We start from the raw sequence: 17441 nt of genomic DNA, 5'->3' as shown, positions 1-17441 counted from the left end.
TTGTGGAATGCAATTGTTCCCACTCGCAAACGTTTTTTTTACGTTTTTGTATGGCTGGTATTTATACTCATGATCTTTGGATCCAAGGTCCAATGCCCTAATCACTAAGCTACCACCTCCCCTGTCAAGATTTATCAGTATGAGGTTGAGTCTCCCTATAGATCATACACTATAGACCATACTGTCATAGAAACATAATCCACTTTAGAAGGTTGCTGGAAGTTTAATCTGGAATACTCTAAATGGATAAAAACACTGGGACAGTTGACTTTTCCAGCCATATGTGGTTTTCCACAAACTGTTACCAACAAAGTCGAAGGCACACAATTGTATAGGATGTATTTGGATGCAGAACCAAACCTGTTCTAGCATGACAATGCCCAAAGCCAGCCAGATAGTTTACATGGGTTTCCATGGGTTGGAGTGGAAGATCTCCTGCTGTAGAGTCGGGCCTCAACCCTGTTGAACACCTTTGGGATGAATTATAACGGTGACTGCACCCCAGGCCTCCTCGCCTCACCTACATCAGTATCTGACTTTACAACACCATTTTGGCAGAATGACCAGAAATCTCTCCAAACACACTCCAGAATCTATTGGAACATCTTCCAAGAAGAGTGGAGATTATTATAAGTGCAAATGGAGACTAAATGTGGAATGGGATGGTGAGAAAGCACATACTACATTGTGTGCTTACAACACGCTTAGGTAAATAAAATCATAAATGCCAGACTTACAACGCCCCACCAGAGTGCATCTGCATAACTCGAGAAGCCAGTCTTCCCCTCTTCGTCCACCGTGTCTTTCTCCGCCAGGTACACAAAATACGAGGAGAAGATCAGACCCAGGAAGCCGATATACAGAGTCGTTATCAGCTCCTGTTTCCGAAAGGACACACAGTTTATAAGGTTATTAAAAGACATTATTCCGAATACTCTGATTATCTTACAGTTACTTTGATACAGAGTGCATACACAATCAAAAATACCTGTTTAGTACCTAATAATTTAATACAGTTTTATAGCCCTGGTATTGTTAAGATGCCACTCTTGGGGCCCCTGAGCAAGGCTCTCAGTGCTGTATCATGCCTGACCACAGCTTCTTACATTACTGGGATACGCAAAGAAAGAAAGTTTGATGTGACAATGCACCTTTCTTTTTAGCTTACATGTATATGAGGATAATAAATGCATACTGATATGAGTGCTCATAAGTTGCACAAAATAGCAGAAGATTCATTAGATGTTTGGAAATTGTATTTTAAATCGTGACAGACATTTCCAATGCTGACTTTCCTCTCTTGAGGTGCTTTCGCCAGACCGTGTAGTGGCTTGATTGTGGGTCTTTCTGGCTTCAGTTTTACCCTACACTTCGATTACATCTTGATTCTTGAAGTTTAGAAAATGTTGTATTTTTTTTGTCCAAATATAGAGAGAGAGATGACTCCATAGCATGTGTTGTATTGAATGTTGTGTACCTTTCTCATGGCACTATTTTTATATTTTGTGGATGGATTTAGTACATAAAAATGTTCACGGTTACCAGATCCTTTAATGTCTTTGTTAAAGTGACAGTACATTTTATTAATAATAATAATCATAATAAGATGATGCAGAAAGAAAAAAAGTCTGTCATCAATGCTCTGTATGTGTGTATCGACCTGTCGATGAATAAAGACTACAGAACCCAGAAGTCTCCAGGTGCCTCCCTGACGATCCACATGGAGCATGCGCAAAATCTGCAGGAAGCGGATTCCCCTAAAGATCGAAACCTTGGGTTGATATTCTGTGCATTTTCCAGGCATCATTTTAAATACAAACATGTAGTTTACTGTTGTTTTTGGTGTAAGTTGTTTTTTTAGGGCTAAATACTGTATTTTACAATCACAAAAAAAAAACGTCACGAAACATGATTCAGCTGACAATTTAAAGCATGAATACCTTATTGCAGAGGTGGCGAAAACTTGTCCGTTTGAGCCCACACTGAGTACCACAACTGAGGCAACCACCACTATTAGATCTGCTCAAAACCACACAAACACAAAAGGGTTTTCGGTTAGAGATGTTAGCAGTTCTGTTAGAACTTTATGTCGATGACGTGCATTTTATTTGTGGAAATATATGAAGCAAAATCGAACAGCAATATCATCATCATACACTGATCAGGCATAACATTATGACATGAGCGGTGAAGTGAATAACACTGATTTATCTCTTCATCATGGCACCTGGTGGTGGGTGGGATATTATAAGTCAGCAAGTGAACAGTTTGTCTTTAAAGTTGATGTGTTAGGAGCAGGAAAAATGGGCGAGTATAAGGATTTGAGCGAGTTTGACAAATTGTGACGTCTAGACGGCTGGGTCAGAGCATCTCCAAAACTGCAGCTCTTGTGGGATTTCCCAGGCTGCAGTGGTCAGTATCTATCAAAAGTGGTCCAAGGAAGGAACACCGGTAAACCGGTGGCAAGGTCACGGGTGGCCGAGGCTCATTGATGCATGTTGGGAGCAAACTCTGGCCCATGTGGTCTAATCCAACAGACAAGATCCAGTAGCTCAAATTGCTGAAGAAGTTAATGCTGCTAACGATCGACGGTTTTGGCAGCAAAAGGTGGACCCACACAAAGTTATGCCTGATTGGTGTATGTATATCTGTGGATGATATACTGGATGACTGGGTGTACCTATGATGGAGATGGGTTTACGAACATAGCGCAGTCTACCCACAATGCCCACGTATTTGCTCCTGCAGCCTGCTGACCACAGCCGCACCATGTACTCCGTACCAAAAAACACCACCAGCACTATTTCCTAAGGGCAGCAGAAAAAAAACCACAGGGTGTATATCAGCATGACTCCATGATGAGTGATTGTAAATTGGGTGTGGTGAGCAAACTGAGCTGTATCTTGGTTACATCTAGGCAAAAACAAGGAGACCAGCAGGAGGTGGCTTCAGAGTGGCCTTGTGTTATCGAGAAAACATGAAACCAGTTTTTCTCCTCTCACCACCCGCTTAGAATGAAGTGACCCCGACTGGCAGCGTGACCTCTGAAACAATGCGAGCACTGAGCTGGCGTGGGGGCCGAAATGACAGCCTGCTTACGCCGCAGATGTAGACTGTATCTCAGATGTAGTAACACCACACACATTATTACTATTACTTATACTACTAATTATAATAATAGTAATTATTTTTTTATAAATAGTAATAATAATTAGCAAGTCATTCATGTAATCTGCACATAGCATCTGGTATATTCAATTATTGGTAAGGAAATGCAAACAGCACCCAGAGTAATTTATTTTTATAGGGGTGGCCAGGCAGGGAGCATCAGTTACTCTGGGGTGGCACAGAAAATATTATTATGCAACAAATTTCCAACCTTTAAATTATAATTTTTTTGTATTATTGTAGGTGCTGAAAATCACAATGATATACAATGTGTATTTGCTACAGGATTTTAATTGTAATAAAAATAAATATAAAATTCACATCAAATATATAGTCATAATTTACTCACCCTTATATTTTTCAAAACTATATGATAGTTTTTTAAATAAAAGTTGAATTACTGCAATGAGCAGGGTGGCCAGTGGGGTTGCTCCGCCCCTGGTAATTACGAGGTGGTATCAAATAGTTTCAAGACTAGTTTTGTAACAACAGATGGTAGCACAAGGCTGCACAGTCACAGGGAGCACCAACCTTCATAAGTCAGTGTGCTGAAAGACATCGTCCTGTGCACATCCAAAGCTGTGCAACTGGTGCTCCTGTGGACTTCACTTTTAAAGATCCAGCTCAAAGGTCACCGTTTTGACACCGTTAATCATAGTAATTGAGATCCAGCGCAAATCGCAGGAGGTGTATAAAACTCTTCGAGAAGAAGACTTCCAGGAGACATTCCAGAAGTGGCCGGAAAGCTGGGAGCGCTGTATTGCTGTGCAAGGGGACTATTTTGAAGGTGATGGTGTGTAAACATTAATAAATTAAGTGCTTTCTTGTAAACAGAGCTAGTCTCGAAAGGTTCTGATACCACCTCATATATTTTAGGCCTCATTTATCAACCATTTAGATTTCCAGATTACTTGCATGCATATGCCGATGTCGTCGTTGGGTCAAGTCACACGTAAATTACCAAGCACAATCGATCCGACAAAGAATACGTGTCAAAGAAAGACACAGCATGCATTAAATCTTCCAATAATGCAGCTCAGCAATTGCAGTACATAAACCACCACACTAAAACAGTAACTCTTTTTTCTTAGTATTGGGTGCTATTTCTTTTGTCCTAATGCAATAGCTTTATACAACCCATGGACCAGAATACTTTAACAAGTGGTGGTGAAGCAGGATCTCTCTGAGGATATATTAAAAAAAATATATATACTGTGTGTGTATATATATATATATATATATATATATATATATATATATATATATATATATATATATATATATATATATATATATATATACTGTGTGTGTAAATATATATATATATATATATATATATATATATATATATATATATATATATATATATATATATATATATATATATATATATATATATATATGACTTGAATGAATTAGCTTGTATTCAGCTTAGCAAATAAGGCCCAGTGTTAAGCAAAGAGGTTTGAACAAGTATAGCGTCAACGCGAAAAGGTCTTTGGATTTGCATGTGCATTTTTTCATTATTGAGTATCAAATGTCAAACAGGAATATTTTATGCTTTTCTGGTTCTCCTTTTTTGTTATTATGCTCTTACTTTTGAGTCAGTGCTGCTTAGGTCATGGGGTGTTTCTACCATTTTACACTTCTACTGAGCCTCCTTCATGTCATCCTGCTCTTTAAGAAACATTTACCACAAGCTGATAAAATATTAATGGCTCTTAATATTTAGAATAAACTGATGATTAGTACTGAATGATTTATGTACGAAAGGGCACTTGGCAGTGCACAGATTTCTGTTGAAATTCACTGTGACAAGGCTCGACATTTTTCTTTCTGTAGTTTAACACACGGTTTGCAACCATCCAAAAAGGAAAGAAAGACAGAAAGAAAGAAAAAAAGGCATGACTTTTTGTTGATAAGTTTCCTTAGTAAGATATACCATCTGGTGGAGGCTTATGGTACTGCAGCATACAAACCCATTTCATATTGAGCTGAAGCATGTTGATGTGCACTATATGGACGAAAGTGTGTGGACACGTGACCATAAGATTGGCTTTTTAAACATTCCATTCTACATTTAGTGCCCATCTGGTTTTATAATAACCTCCACTGTTCTGGGGAGATGTTTCACTGCATCTTGGAATGTGCTAGTGGAGGTTTTGGTCATTCAGATACAAGGGTTCTGGTAAAGTCAGGTACTGATATAGGTGAGGTGAGGAGGCCTGGGGTTTAAACAGCGTTCCAACTGATCTCAAAGGTGTTCTCCAACCTTGTGGTAACAGTTTGGAGAAGAATCCCATATGGTTGGATAGTGTCCCAATACGTTTGTCTATATAGTGTATTTTAACTCAGATATTAAATTAAAAAAAATATTTTTTTAACACTTACCATCCAGAATAGAGTCCCAGTGGCAAATTCTGCATACTGTTCAATGGTGGAGAGCACACTAAAGATAAGGCATATGAGGACCATGAGGAACCTGGAACAGGAAAAAAGCTACACTGAAAAACAAAACAAAAAATCCTGAAGTGTCTCATCTATGCTCATAAAAATGTAAGTTCATTCATTCATTCATTCATTCATTCATTCATTCATTCATTTATTCATTCATTCATTCATTTATTCATTCAATTATTCATGAAAATTAACACAAGATACCATAGAAATTTGAGTAGAACAACAATGAATGTATACATCAGCTATGATAAAGACACATCTTTCCAAACATTTTATAATGCACCAGCCTTAGGCCTTTAAGTCACCAAAAAACAATTAAAACAGTCCACATGGACAGTCCAAAGATTCATGAAGTAACTGTGGAGCATTAAACTGAAGAATCATGAATATGGATTTAGATTGTAATTAATCACCAAGAACTGTTTTGTATTCAAGCATCCATCAGTGAACAGTGAATAACCTGAAAAATGATGGAACTATAATAAATAGACTTTAGGTGTCATCAGGATGAGGATGGTTTCCCTTCTGCATCTGGCTCCTCTCAAGGTTTCTTCATATCATCTCAGGAAGTTTTTTTTCCTTAACATTGGTTACACAGTTTACACAGACTAATCTAGACATTTACAATTTGTATTTGTGATCTATTTATGACTGTAAAGTAGCTTCAGGAGACTGTTATAAATAAAATACATGATTTTAGATATAAATAAATCTGAATTTAAAGCATCCTATTAATTATGCTCATAATTGCTTACAGTGAATATAATTACCTTACATTATATACATTTTATCAAACAATTTTAAGTCACTACAGCATTTAAAGTTTTGAAGGAATTGTAATAGATAGATGGATAGCATGGTAGTTTACTCCTGGGCCCCTGAGCAAGGCATTTAACTGCTCAGTAGTATGAATGAGATAAATTTAAGTCACCCTGGATAAGGGCATCTGCCAAATGCTTGCTATAGACAGCCAGCCAGACAGCCAGACAGCCAGCCAGACAGCCAGCCAGCCAGCCAGCCAGCCAGACCGATAGATAGATAGATAGATAGATAGATAGATAGATAGATAGATAGATAGATAGATAGATAGATAGATAGATAGATAGATAGACAGACAGACAGACAGACAGACAGACAGACAGACAGACAGACAGACAGACAGACAGACAGACAGACAGACAGACAGACAGACAGACAGACAGATAGATAGATAGATAGATAGATAGATAGATAGATAGATAGATAGATAGATAGATAGATAGATAAAAGACAGGCAGGCAGGCAGGCAGGCAGGCAGGCAGGCAGGCAGATAGATAGATAGATAGATAGATAGATAGATAGATAGATAGATAGATAGATAGATAGATAGATAGATAGATAGATAGATAGATAGATAGATAGATAGATAGATAGATAGATAGATAGATAGATAGATAGATAGATAGATCTTTTATTTGGTTGTTTTACTAATCTCAAAGACATTTCAGGTTGTTTGGAATGAAAAAAATTATACCAAAAAATAAATAAAATGAGAGTCCCGAAATTCCTTATTATAAAAAAATATGGAAACACTAAATCGCTTCGAGACTCAATTAATTATCTTCCTGTTGTTTGGAGAAATGCATTACACCTTTTCTTTACACATCTCTGAAAAAATCTTCCGACGAAAGACTGTGAATTTGTATTATCATCCATAACCATGACCATAAGCACCCTGATAAACAAGGAGACACTGAGACTCCTCAAGACTCAAATTAATTCAATCATTTAATGAATACAAATTTTGTAACAAAATTTTCACTCATCCACTTTCCAGATACACTAACAAGAGAACAAAATATTGATTGATTAGATACGAGAGTCTGGATATGAGCGGTGTATACATTTCATGTGGATATTCTTACGACCAAACAGTGTTGCTGAAGACATATCAAGGATTTTCTCTCCAGATGGTAGTGAGATCTTGTGAGGGATTATTTTTACACACACACACACACACACACACACACACACACACACACACACACACACACACACACAAGCAGAAGTTTATAAAACATCCTGTTTTCCTTTCTTTTTTGCAAACAGCTTAGAAAGATAATGGTTTGTTTAAAAAAATAAATACGAATCCCTACACTTGTCATTGCAACTCATCTATTAATCTTTTGTTCATATTTTTTATACATTCGAGATTTCTTATATTCTACCAGGATGCCAGATGGTAAGACTTGCTAACAGGCTAGTATTGATTATTTGAAACCATTTAAAGACATATCACTGTTAAGGGATATATAGACCACCCCATTTGAGTGCAGTCCCAGTCACTTGCCCTATTAGGTACTACACACTTTTCAATCCAAATTCTAGCCCAGATATTCTGTAATTCAAAAGAAGTCACAAAATGTATATAGAGAGCTGCGCCTGAAGCCAAAATAATCTCAGGTTTCCTTTTGTTTTGTTTTTTGTTTGTTTGTTTTTTAGCTTTTTCCGTTTAGTTTAATCCTAGGATAAAAACTTATTCTCCGGCATAATCTAGATCAGGGGTCACCAACATGGTGCCCGCGGGCAACTCATCTGGTCCTTGCGGGCTGATATAGATGAATATCATTAATTAAAAATAATAACATAATTAAAGGTAAATTGAGCAAATTTGTTATTTCAGAACTTGTGTGTTATTTCGACTTGTGTGTATCAAACTGGTAGCCCTTCACATTAATTGGTACCCAAGAAGTAGCTCTCAGTTTTAAAAGGTTGGTTACCCCTGATCTGGATAATAAAAAGATAAAAAAAAAATATATATATATATATACAGTACAGACCAAAAGTTTGGACACACCTTCTCATTCAAAGAGTTTTCTTTATTTTCATGACTATGAAAATTGTAGTCACACTGAAGGCATCAAGGGCTATTTGACCAAGAAGGAGAGTGATGGGGTGCTGCACCAGATGACCTGGCCTCCACAGTCACCGGACCTGAACCCAATCGAGATGGTTTAGGGGTGAGCTGGACCGCAGAGTGAAGGCAAAAGGGCCAACAAGTGCCAAGCATCTCTCGGGGAACTCCTTCAAGACTGTTGGAAGACCATTTCAGGTGACTACCTCTTGAAGCTCATCAAGAGAATGGCAAGAGTGTGCAAAGCAGTAATCAAAGCAAAAGGTGGCTACTTTGAAGAACCTAAAATATGACATTTTTCAGTTGTTTCACACTTTTTTGTTATGTATATAATTCCATATATAATTCCACATGTGTTAATTCATAGTTTTGATGCCTTCAGTGTGAATCTACAATTTTCATAGTCATGAAAATAAAGAAAACTCTTTGAATGAGAAGGTGTGTCCAAACTTTTGGTCTGTACTGTATGTATGTGTATATATATATATATATATATATATATATATATATATATATATATATATATATATATATATATATATATATATATATACTATATTGTTTAGGGAAAAAATCCATTTGCTTGTTGATCTGGTTTTGATTACTAGATATTATAGTCTCTTTTATGGAGAAAGTCTCAGGTATTTTCAGTTTTAAATTTTTCAGGAGTTTGTTTTGCAGTTATATCACCGCATCCTATTTTGGGGCCAGATCATATTATGGCATCGGATATAGCCTTTATATGTCTTTGCAAACCCATCTAAATGATTCATTTGTTCATCATAGGCATCCAGTATACAGGTAACCAACTCATTACATGCCAAGTAGAATTAAGAATAAATTGTTCCTCTGTAAAGTCTCAAGGTCTTTTTTTTTGTGGCATCAACTTAACAGCTGAAAGGCATGTGAGCAATTTTAATAGTGAGGACAGGAATTTATTTGTTTTACAGAAGTTCCACAGCATTTAAAGTGAATTTTGAACAGTTAAAAAGGGCCAAAGTGACACTTATTAATAAATAAAGCTTTTATAATTGGCAAATGATTGTGGTACAACCCCACTTCCAAAAAACAGAATGATAAGATGCTTTTATTTGACACATATGCATTACAACACAGTGAAATTTCTTTTTTGCAAATCTCTTCAGAAAACATTGTAGCGTTAGCCTGGAGCACAAAGGGTTAAGGGCCTTGCTCAAGGGCCCAAAGAGTGGCAGCTTGGCGATACTTGAACCGCCGACCTTCCGATCAGTAACCCAGAACCTTAACCACTGAGCTACCACCCTGCCCCCTGCAAAGAGTTGCATTTATTTCATAAATCTATAATCTATTCACAACAAAACAAAAAATATACCAAATGTTCAAACTGAGAATATATACCATTTTAAGGGGGGAAAAAAAACGATCATTTTTAATTTGATAACTGCGACAGGTCTCAGGGCCATGTTTACTGCTGTGTAGCATCACGTCTTCTGTCCTATACTTCTGGGAATTGAGAAGACCTGCTGCTAAATGTTTGGCAGAGGAATGTTGTCCCATATGTGTCTGATACTGGATTCCAGCTGCTCAACAGTTTTGGGTGTCCTTTGTTGTATTTTTCGTTTCATGATGTGCCAATGTTTTCAAATGGTGAAAGGTCTAGAAATTAGTCAGGCCAGTTCAGCACCTAGATTCTTTTACTACGAAATTATGCTATTGAAATAGATGAACTATAAAGAATTAGGAGAAGAAGAGAAGAAAGCTTGTGATGTTTGTGATCTTCATTTAACTGTGTAAAAGTTTGTGTTCTCTTTAAGCTCTCTATTAATGCATTAATGCCTTTCCTCATTAAACACAATAGCACATATTCACTGGCTATCCAAATAAACAGACAGGTCATTATGCTGTCCAGCCTGATGCACTAAGGTCTTTATAGACACACTTTAGATTTGGCAACCAGAGCGAGAGCAAAGAACAAGAGCTTGGAATCGATAACCATCGACAAGTAAATAGGTTAGTTAAAGGAACACTGTGGGTTGTCAGTTAAAGGAGCTGAATTTTGTAACAGGCTGAGATCAAGTTCTACTTAACATGCTGCCATAGTGGAGGTTCAGTTACAAACACGGAAGCTAATCAGACAGCCATATCACACGTACATGTACACATACAGAGCGCAAGGTTTCCTAGTTTCCATAACTGAGCCTTGCCTCACTCAACTACAGAAAACTCACTCGTAAAGGCTCTATTATTAAGGCTCCTGAAGCTCCTAACAACGTCTATTACTCGTCATACAATCATTCCCGATTTCAGAGGTAATACTCGCTTCAAAAATAGTCTAAAAGATTTACAAAATGTTCCACCAAATCATCCTATAAATCATCCTACCCTGATTATCTGTGTGCCAATTTCTGCTTAACATTCATGCCCTGTGTTTCCATTATAGTCCCATTATAGAAGCCATCACAACCCTAAAGAACAATTGAATATAACACAACATGAGAGGCTTGAACATGGCACATTGGATGACCACACACACCCTTCCCATTCAATTAGCATGCAGAATTCAAGTTTGAATCTTAAAAATGTCTATGATCTATAGCCAATTATTAGAGACTGGGAGATGATGTAGAGTCATCGAATTTCCAGTTCCTGACTCAACATTCCCAATTTGTCTGGCTAGAGAGGAATATCTAAAAACTAGTTGTTGATCCTGAACTTGAATCAAAGTACAAATCCCCACAGGTTTTTACTTGATTAAAAGTCCAAATGTACTTTCTATTTAATAGACTTAATTAAAATTTCAATTAAAAAAGGAAAAGTACTGAGTTATAAGAACTATATTAGAACAACAGTAGTTCAGAGCTCCATTCTCCTGCTCATCAGACCTTTTCATGAAGAGTTTTCTATTGTTATAGCGCCACCTTCTCAATGGAACTGTAGGGTTAACCTTGTAGTCTTATCCCAGCTAGTTAAAAAAACGACATGTTTTTAAATGTAATGAAGTAAAAAGTGACATATTACACATTAAAAATGTAGATGTATATTTAAATCAAATGTAAATGTCCTTTCTTTTGATCATAAAAGAACGTTTCTGATAAAGTACAAATACTTGAAAAATGTCCTTAGATACACTATTTACACTGGCTGGCCATCAGGTCCAGCAAGGCTTTCTCTGAATCACTAGTCTATTCAATATCAATAATCTATCAATAGTCTATTATCTTAATTTCATAGCTTGTTTTTCAGTTGTGCTGCTTCCAGGAGTGTACGTTTATGTTAGAGTTTCTATCCAAACATATTTCAGCCATCATGTGTTGACAGGAGTCTAAGAAATCTGGCTTGAGGCTTTTAGAATCAGCAGTGCATGCACCTGTAGCTCAAAATACATAAAACTGATACTGCTGCTTTTAACCAATCAGATTTGAATTGACAACACCGGGGCCCTCTAGCAGGTGTACAATAATGTCAGCACTTTCCCGTCCTTTGATCGGATTGGTCAGAGCGTGTACTAGTCAGAGTGTACTAGCTAGAGCTTTTTTTAAAAACGTTTATACTTTTGTATTATTTCCCTGTACAATTTGCACAAAAACACACAATTTGCCTTAATTCCAAATCCCCAGGAAAACCTCATGCAGCTGTGGTTACAGTGAAAAGAGGCTTGTTGAATTGTGCTCATTGGGTTTCTTGCTTTAGTAATGCCATTCATTCTCTCTACATGAGATCCCTCTCTGTGGTGCAGTGCTCAGTTATACCGCACTTGTGTATAATATTGATAGTTTCTATAGCCATGCCATAATAATGATGGTATTAAGAGGTGGATTGATTCACGTAGGACATCACTGAAGGCCTAGGTGTCATCTGGGTATCTGACAATACCAAACAACAGACTACATTACGACTTTATATTCAGTTTAAGGATAGATAACACCCAGAAATTGTGCAGTTACTTAATAGGCTTATGATCAATGATAGACTGTCAAATATTTATCTCAGAAGCTACATCTATAAAAGACATGGTTGAAATTATTTAAAGATAAGCTTGTGTATGCACATAAGTTGCAAGGAATTTTCGATTACCCATAAATACTCCTTGGGCTTAACTCAGGTCACTCTACGCTGTTTCTGTACATGTTCTTTCCATTCCCATGTGGATTTCCTCTAAGTTCTCTGATTTCCACCCTCCTCCCAAAAGCATGGAAGTAGTTGAATTGGCTCAGATGATTTGCCCATGGGTGTGAACTTGTGTGTACACGGTCCACTGCGGTAGACTGGCATCCCATCCTGGCTAAAGTCCTGCCTGAGTTTTCTGCCAAATCAGTGCTCAAATTGAGGTGGGCTGGGGGGATCCGGGACCCCCCATAAGGCATTAGGGACCCTCATGACAAGTAAAAAATAGACTTAGGGGGTCCCCAAGATTATTTTAGTAAAAAATATATAAATTACACAGCAACTGGGGACCCGATAAGACTCGACCCAATTCGAGCACTTCCTCAAATGACTTCCAGATCAGAATAATACGGTTACTGAAAATGAGTGAGTGAAATAGTGTGGCCCAGTCTTGTGATCAGTCTAGAATACACAGATATGAATAAATTTTTTCAGGTGTCCCAATACTCCTGTACTTTGTTTGAGTTAAAAATACTGTTTTGATGTAAATCGTTTAATTGGAAAGAAGAGAGTTGTAACTTATAGTGTAAAAAAGAGATGCAAACAATCTTACAGCCAGGCTTTGTCCTTATGGCAACTGATCAGGGATAACATTATTACCACCTGCCTAATGTTGTGTTGGTTCCCCTTTTGCTGCCAAAACAGTCGTGACCTGTCGAGCATTAACACCATTAACTTGTTTAGCAATTTGAGCTACAGGTGCTCGTCTGTTGGAATGGAACACACGGACCAGCCTTCGCTCCCCATCAGTGAACCTTTGCTACCCATGACCCTGTCGCCGGTTTACCACTGTTCCTTTCTTGGACTACTTTTGATTGATACTGAACACTGCAGACTGGGAACATCCTACAAGAGCTGCAGTTTTGGAGATGCTCTAAACAAGTCGTCTAGACATCACAATTTGGCCCTTGTTAATCTTGCTCAAATCCTTACGCTTGCCCATTCTTCCTGCTTCTAACACATCATCTTTGAGTTATGTTATGCCTGGTCGGCATAAATCCCAGCAAACACAAGTTTGATTAGTGGGACCCATGATCTGTGGAAAACCATGTTCATTTGTATTCATTATGGTCTGTATGAGACAATCTGTCCCTGTAATTCGGAATTGTTTCCAAAAATGTACCCCAGAAGACTACTTGTCAGGTGACTTTTGAAAGTCCTGATTGAATTGTCTTTCTAGCCAATCAGAGAAGGGATTACCATGATGGGCTCTGACATAGGGTGATTTGGCAGACCAAAAGTTAGCCATTGTAAAACAGAATTATGGATTGTGTTACCACATTTCACCAGGGAACTTTGGAGACCAGCTATTGTGCAATGGCAAACCATGACAAAATCAACAGACCTGCAAATTGATGGACCCAAAGCTGAACTTATCCAAATCATACCTATTTGCAATCGACCTCAAAACAAGTGAATTTACTCACACCAGGAAGTGATAGAGGAAGCATTTCCGGCCTGCGGGTCTCTCTAGGAAATTGTAGACATCGCCCTGCATGCTAGTCTTGGTGCGGTAGGGTTTCGGTTTGAAGGGAGTAGGGCTGCTGGAAAGCGATGGAGAGGAGTAGGAGCAGGGTTCCCTGTCTTCTTTTCGTGGTGGTAATTCTTTTGTTTTCCCGTCTAGTACGCCTGGTCCATTATTAACCATGGGTTTCTGTTCTGCTGAAACAGGAGAGCAGCATAAGCTATCTACCGGGGCCTCCGGCATGGCCACTGAAGCTTCTTCTAGACTGCGCTCGGAGTCCAGGCTCATCAGAGTGTGTCCGTTTGGAGTGGCGATTTTGGTTACTACAGCGTCGTTGCTCACAGACCAATCAAAATGATGTGTGCGACACAGGAGACGAATGTGACGCCCCTGAAGCTTTTCCATGGCTCTTAGAGAAGATGGATTAGATAATGGTCTGACCACCTTTTATCAGTGACTCCAAAGCTGTGAAAGTACAAATGAAAATAAATATGAATTCAGGTTAATTAAAACTGGCTAGTGATAGAGTACAGGAATATGACTGTAAAAATTTCGGGTTTGGGAATTAAGAAGGCTTTATTCACATCCTATTCACTATGTTTAAATAGTGCCATACATACATATTGCACATATGATTTTCTATCTATCTATCTATCTATCTATCTATCTATCTATCTATCTATCTATCTATCTATCTATCTATCTATCTATCTATCTATCTATCTATCTATCTATCCATCCATCCATCCATCCATCCATCCATCCATCCATCTACGGTATGAAACATGAAAAGGAATCAAGCCATGTAAATAAGGTGGGTGTAACTGCATACGTTGACATAAAGCCCTGCATATTGCATGAGAATGATTAACAGTGGTTACTGGACCACACATTACATGGAGATAAAATATCTGATGTGTTCATGTCATCTGTCAGACAAAGCGAGATCCCCTCAGGTGCTCTACATCTGAACAAGAATTAAAAATTGGTGACAGTTGCAGTCATTAATGTTACATACATCATGTATATACAGTCATGTACTATTTTCAGCAACAACAAAAACAAAAATTATTTTTAGGCACTATCCTGCCAGTTAACTAATGTCTATTTCCTATCTATTTATCAGACCATCAGGAACACAATTGAGGCAGGCTAATTCTCAAAAAGGTCAGTCGTTTCCTCAAGGCCACCATCAGTCTTTGCATGATAAACAAGCGGCTGGACATTTGGCCTCTGGAAACATGTCTTTGTAAGTTTAAGAGGATGGAAACAAGAGCCTCGTGTCCACTCATTCCCCTGTCAAGCAGGACAGCAGATGTGCTGACAGAGTCTACTAAACATCTACTGTCCTTATCTGGATTGGGTTTCATAGTCGTTCAAGTTCACCTAGACAACCAGGTGAACCAGAGACACAGAAGCACAGTGCATGTGGATTTCAAATGCTTCAAGTTAGCAACAGATAGAGAGGAACACAGTTCATTCTGATGAGGCCAGGATTGGAATAAGCTAGACCAAAACTAAACAAGAGTAGTTGAATTACCACCATTCCACAGCACATATCCATATGCACTTCTACTGTACTTTACTGTACAGATTCATTTTTCTGTTTCTACACTGTTTACACTGTATTACAGGACAGGACTGTGAAATGGAATTGGAATTAAGAATTTTTAATTCACATCCTATCCACTATATTTAAATTGTGCCATACATACATATTGCACATATGATTTTTTTTTATCTATCTATCTATCTATCTATCTATCTATCTATCTATCTATCTATCTATCTATCTATCCATCCATCCATCCATCCATCCATCCATCCATCCATCCATCCATCCACCCACCCACCCATCCATCCATCCATCCATCCATCCATCCATCCATCTATCTATCTATCTATCTATCTATCTATCTATCTATCTATCTATCTATCTATCTATCTATCTATCTCTCTATCTCTCTATCTATCTACACAGCCTTAATGACAAAATAATGCTTCAACTTATGTTGTTTTTAAATTATAGTTTGTGTTACAGAGGCACAAGAGTTTTATCACAGACCCACAGGCACTGATCAACTACAAAAAAATGCTAGTTCTTTCCATTAAAGCTAGCTAAAAGTGGCTCAGAGTTTGTACAGTTGCTATTTCCAATTTCTTAGAGCTCAAGCATTAAGCCTGATTATTATTCACCACCCATTAAAGACCATAAAGACCCATTAAAACATACCAATTGAACTCTATGCACATCACTAGCTATATGACACCACACAGTTTCTTGTTAAAAAAACTTTAAACAGGAAAATGTATATATAAAACAACATCCAATTGTGAATTGTAAGGGTATAATAATATAGGGAAAAGGAACCAGAAGGGGGAAAAAAAAAAACATTTAAAAATAAAGAAGATAAGAAAACAAGAATTGAGTTTTTTTTTTAAGATAATCTTTAAGATAGCAGACTTGATGTCTAAGTAGGACATCTGGTAGTGTTACAATATGCCATAAATGCAAGGGGGTTGGATACTGCAACTAAGAGGATACAAAAGCTGTTCAGAGGATAGAAAAGAGGATATAAAGGAGGTTGATGGTTGTATTAAGGCATTGGACATAAAAATATTGTTCAGATTTAGCAAAGATAATGTTACATGCATAGATATTTTGGCCATTTTGTTTTTTAATCGTTTTTATCTTTGTTGTGCAGTTTTAAAGTAGTATCATATATTCTTCTGTATCCTAAAGTGCATTTTTCTATAATGTCTTTGGTTTAATTTTTCCATAATCATCATATGCTAGAAGGAATAGCACAACAGGATAGTCCAGGAGGATAAACAAATTCTTATTGTTTTTCTTATCATTAAATAGAAAATCGGTTTAGCCTGAGGAAAAACGATCAGTCTTCAGACCCACCAAACTGCTCCAAAGATGTGATTTACTGTTAGTAATATCTGTATTTTTTTGTTTAAATAATGGTAAAGATAACATCATAAATAATGTCAGTAAAAATATTAAATTTTGTTGCAGAGATGTTAAAAATCTCCATTTCATTAATTCGAGTTAATCTGTACTTTTCAATCAAATAAAATAATTGATATTTCTAGAAAGAAAAGGCAAATTTACCTCTCTAAAGCCAACGAAGGTCCAAACACTGTGAAGAGAGAAAACTGTGTGCTATCGATAGACAGACTCTGTGCAGTGATGCTGAACTTGGAAAGAGAGAGGGAGGGGAGGTAGGGGGAGAGAGTGAGAGACAGAGAGAGGGAGAAATCCATGTTGCCTTCTTGTTAATTGCTTAATTGACATCTGATAAC

At 37.4% G+C, this 17441-nt stretch overlaps 1 protein-coding gene across 1 annotated transcript in view; it reads right to left on the bottom strand.

Annotated features, from left to right (window-relative positions):
• The window catches only part of kcnq1.2 (potassium voltage-gated channel, KQT-like subfamily, member 1.2), a 162417-nt gene extending 147835 nt beyond the window's left edge, over positions 1-14582 (bottom strand). The window contains exons 1-6 of the mRNA XM_083546318.1: positions 14092-14582; positions 5560-5650; positions 2681-2807; positions 1941-2019; positions 1661-1757; positions 738-878 (exon numbers count right to left, since the gene is read on the bottom strand). Coding sequence (XP_083402444.1) covers positions 738-878; positions 1661-1757; positions 1941-2019; positions 2681-2807; positions 5560-5650; positions 14092-14534 — 978 coding nt within the window. The 5' untranslated portion in view covers positions 14535-14582. The remainder of the gene's footprint in view (positions 1-737; positions 879-1660; positions 1758-1940; positions 2020-2680; positions 2808-5559; positions 5651-14091) is intronic.
• Between the last annotated feature and the right edge of the window lie 2859 nt (positions 14583-17441).

The sequence above is a fragment of the Silurus aristotelis genome (assembly GCF_946808225.1).
Source record: "Silurus aristotelis genome assembly, chromosome: 7".
Taxonomy (NCBI): domain Eukaryota; kingdom Metazoa; phylum Chordata; class Actinopteri; order Siluriformes; family Siluridae; genus Silurus; species Silurus aristotelis.
The sequence above is the reverse complement of the archived record's forward strand: the minus strand, read 5'-3'. Positions and strand labels throughout refer to the sequence as shown.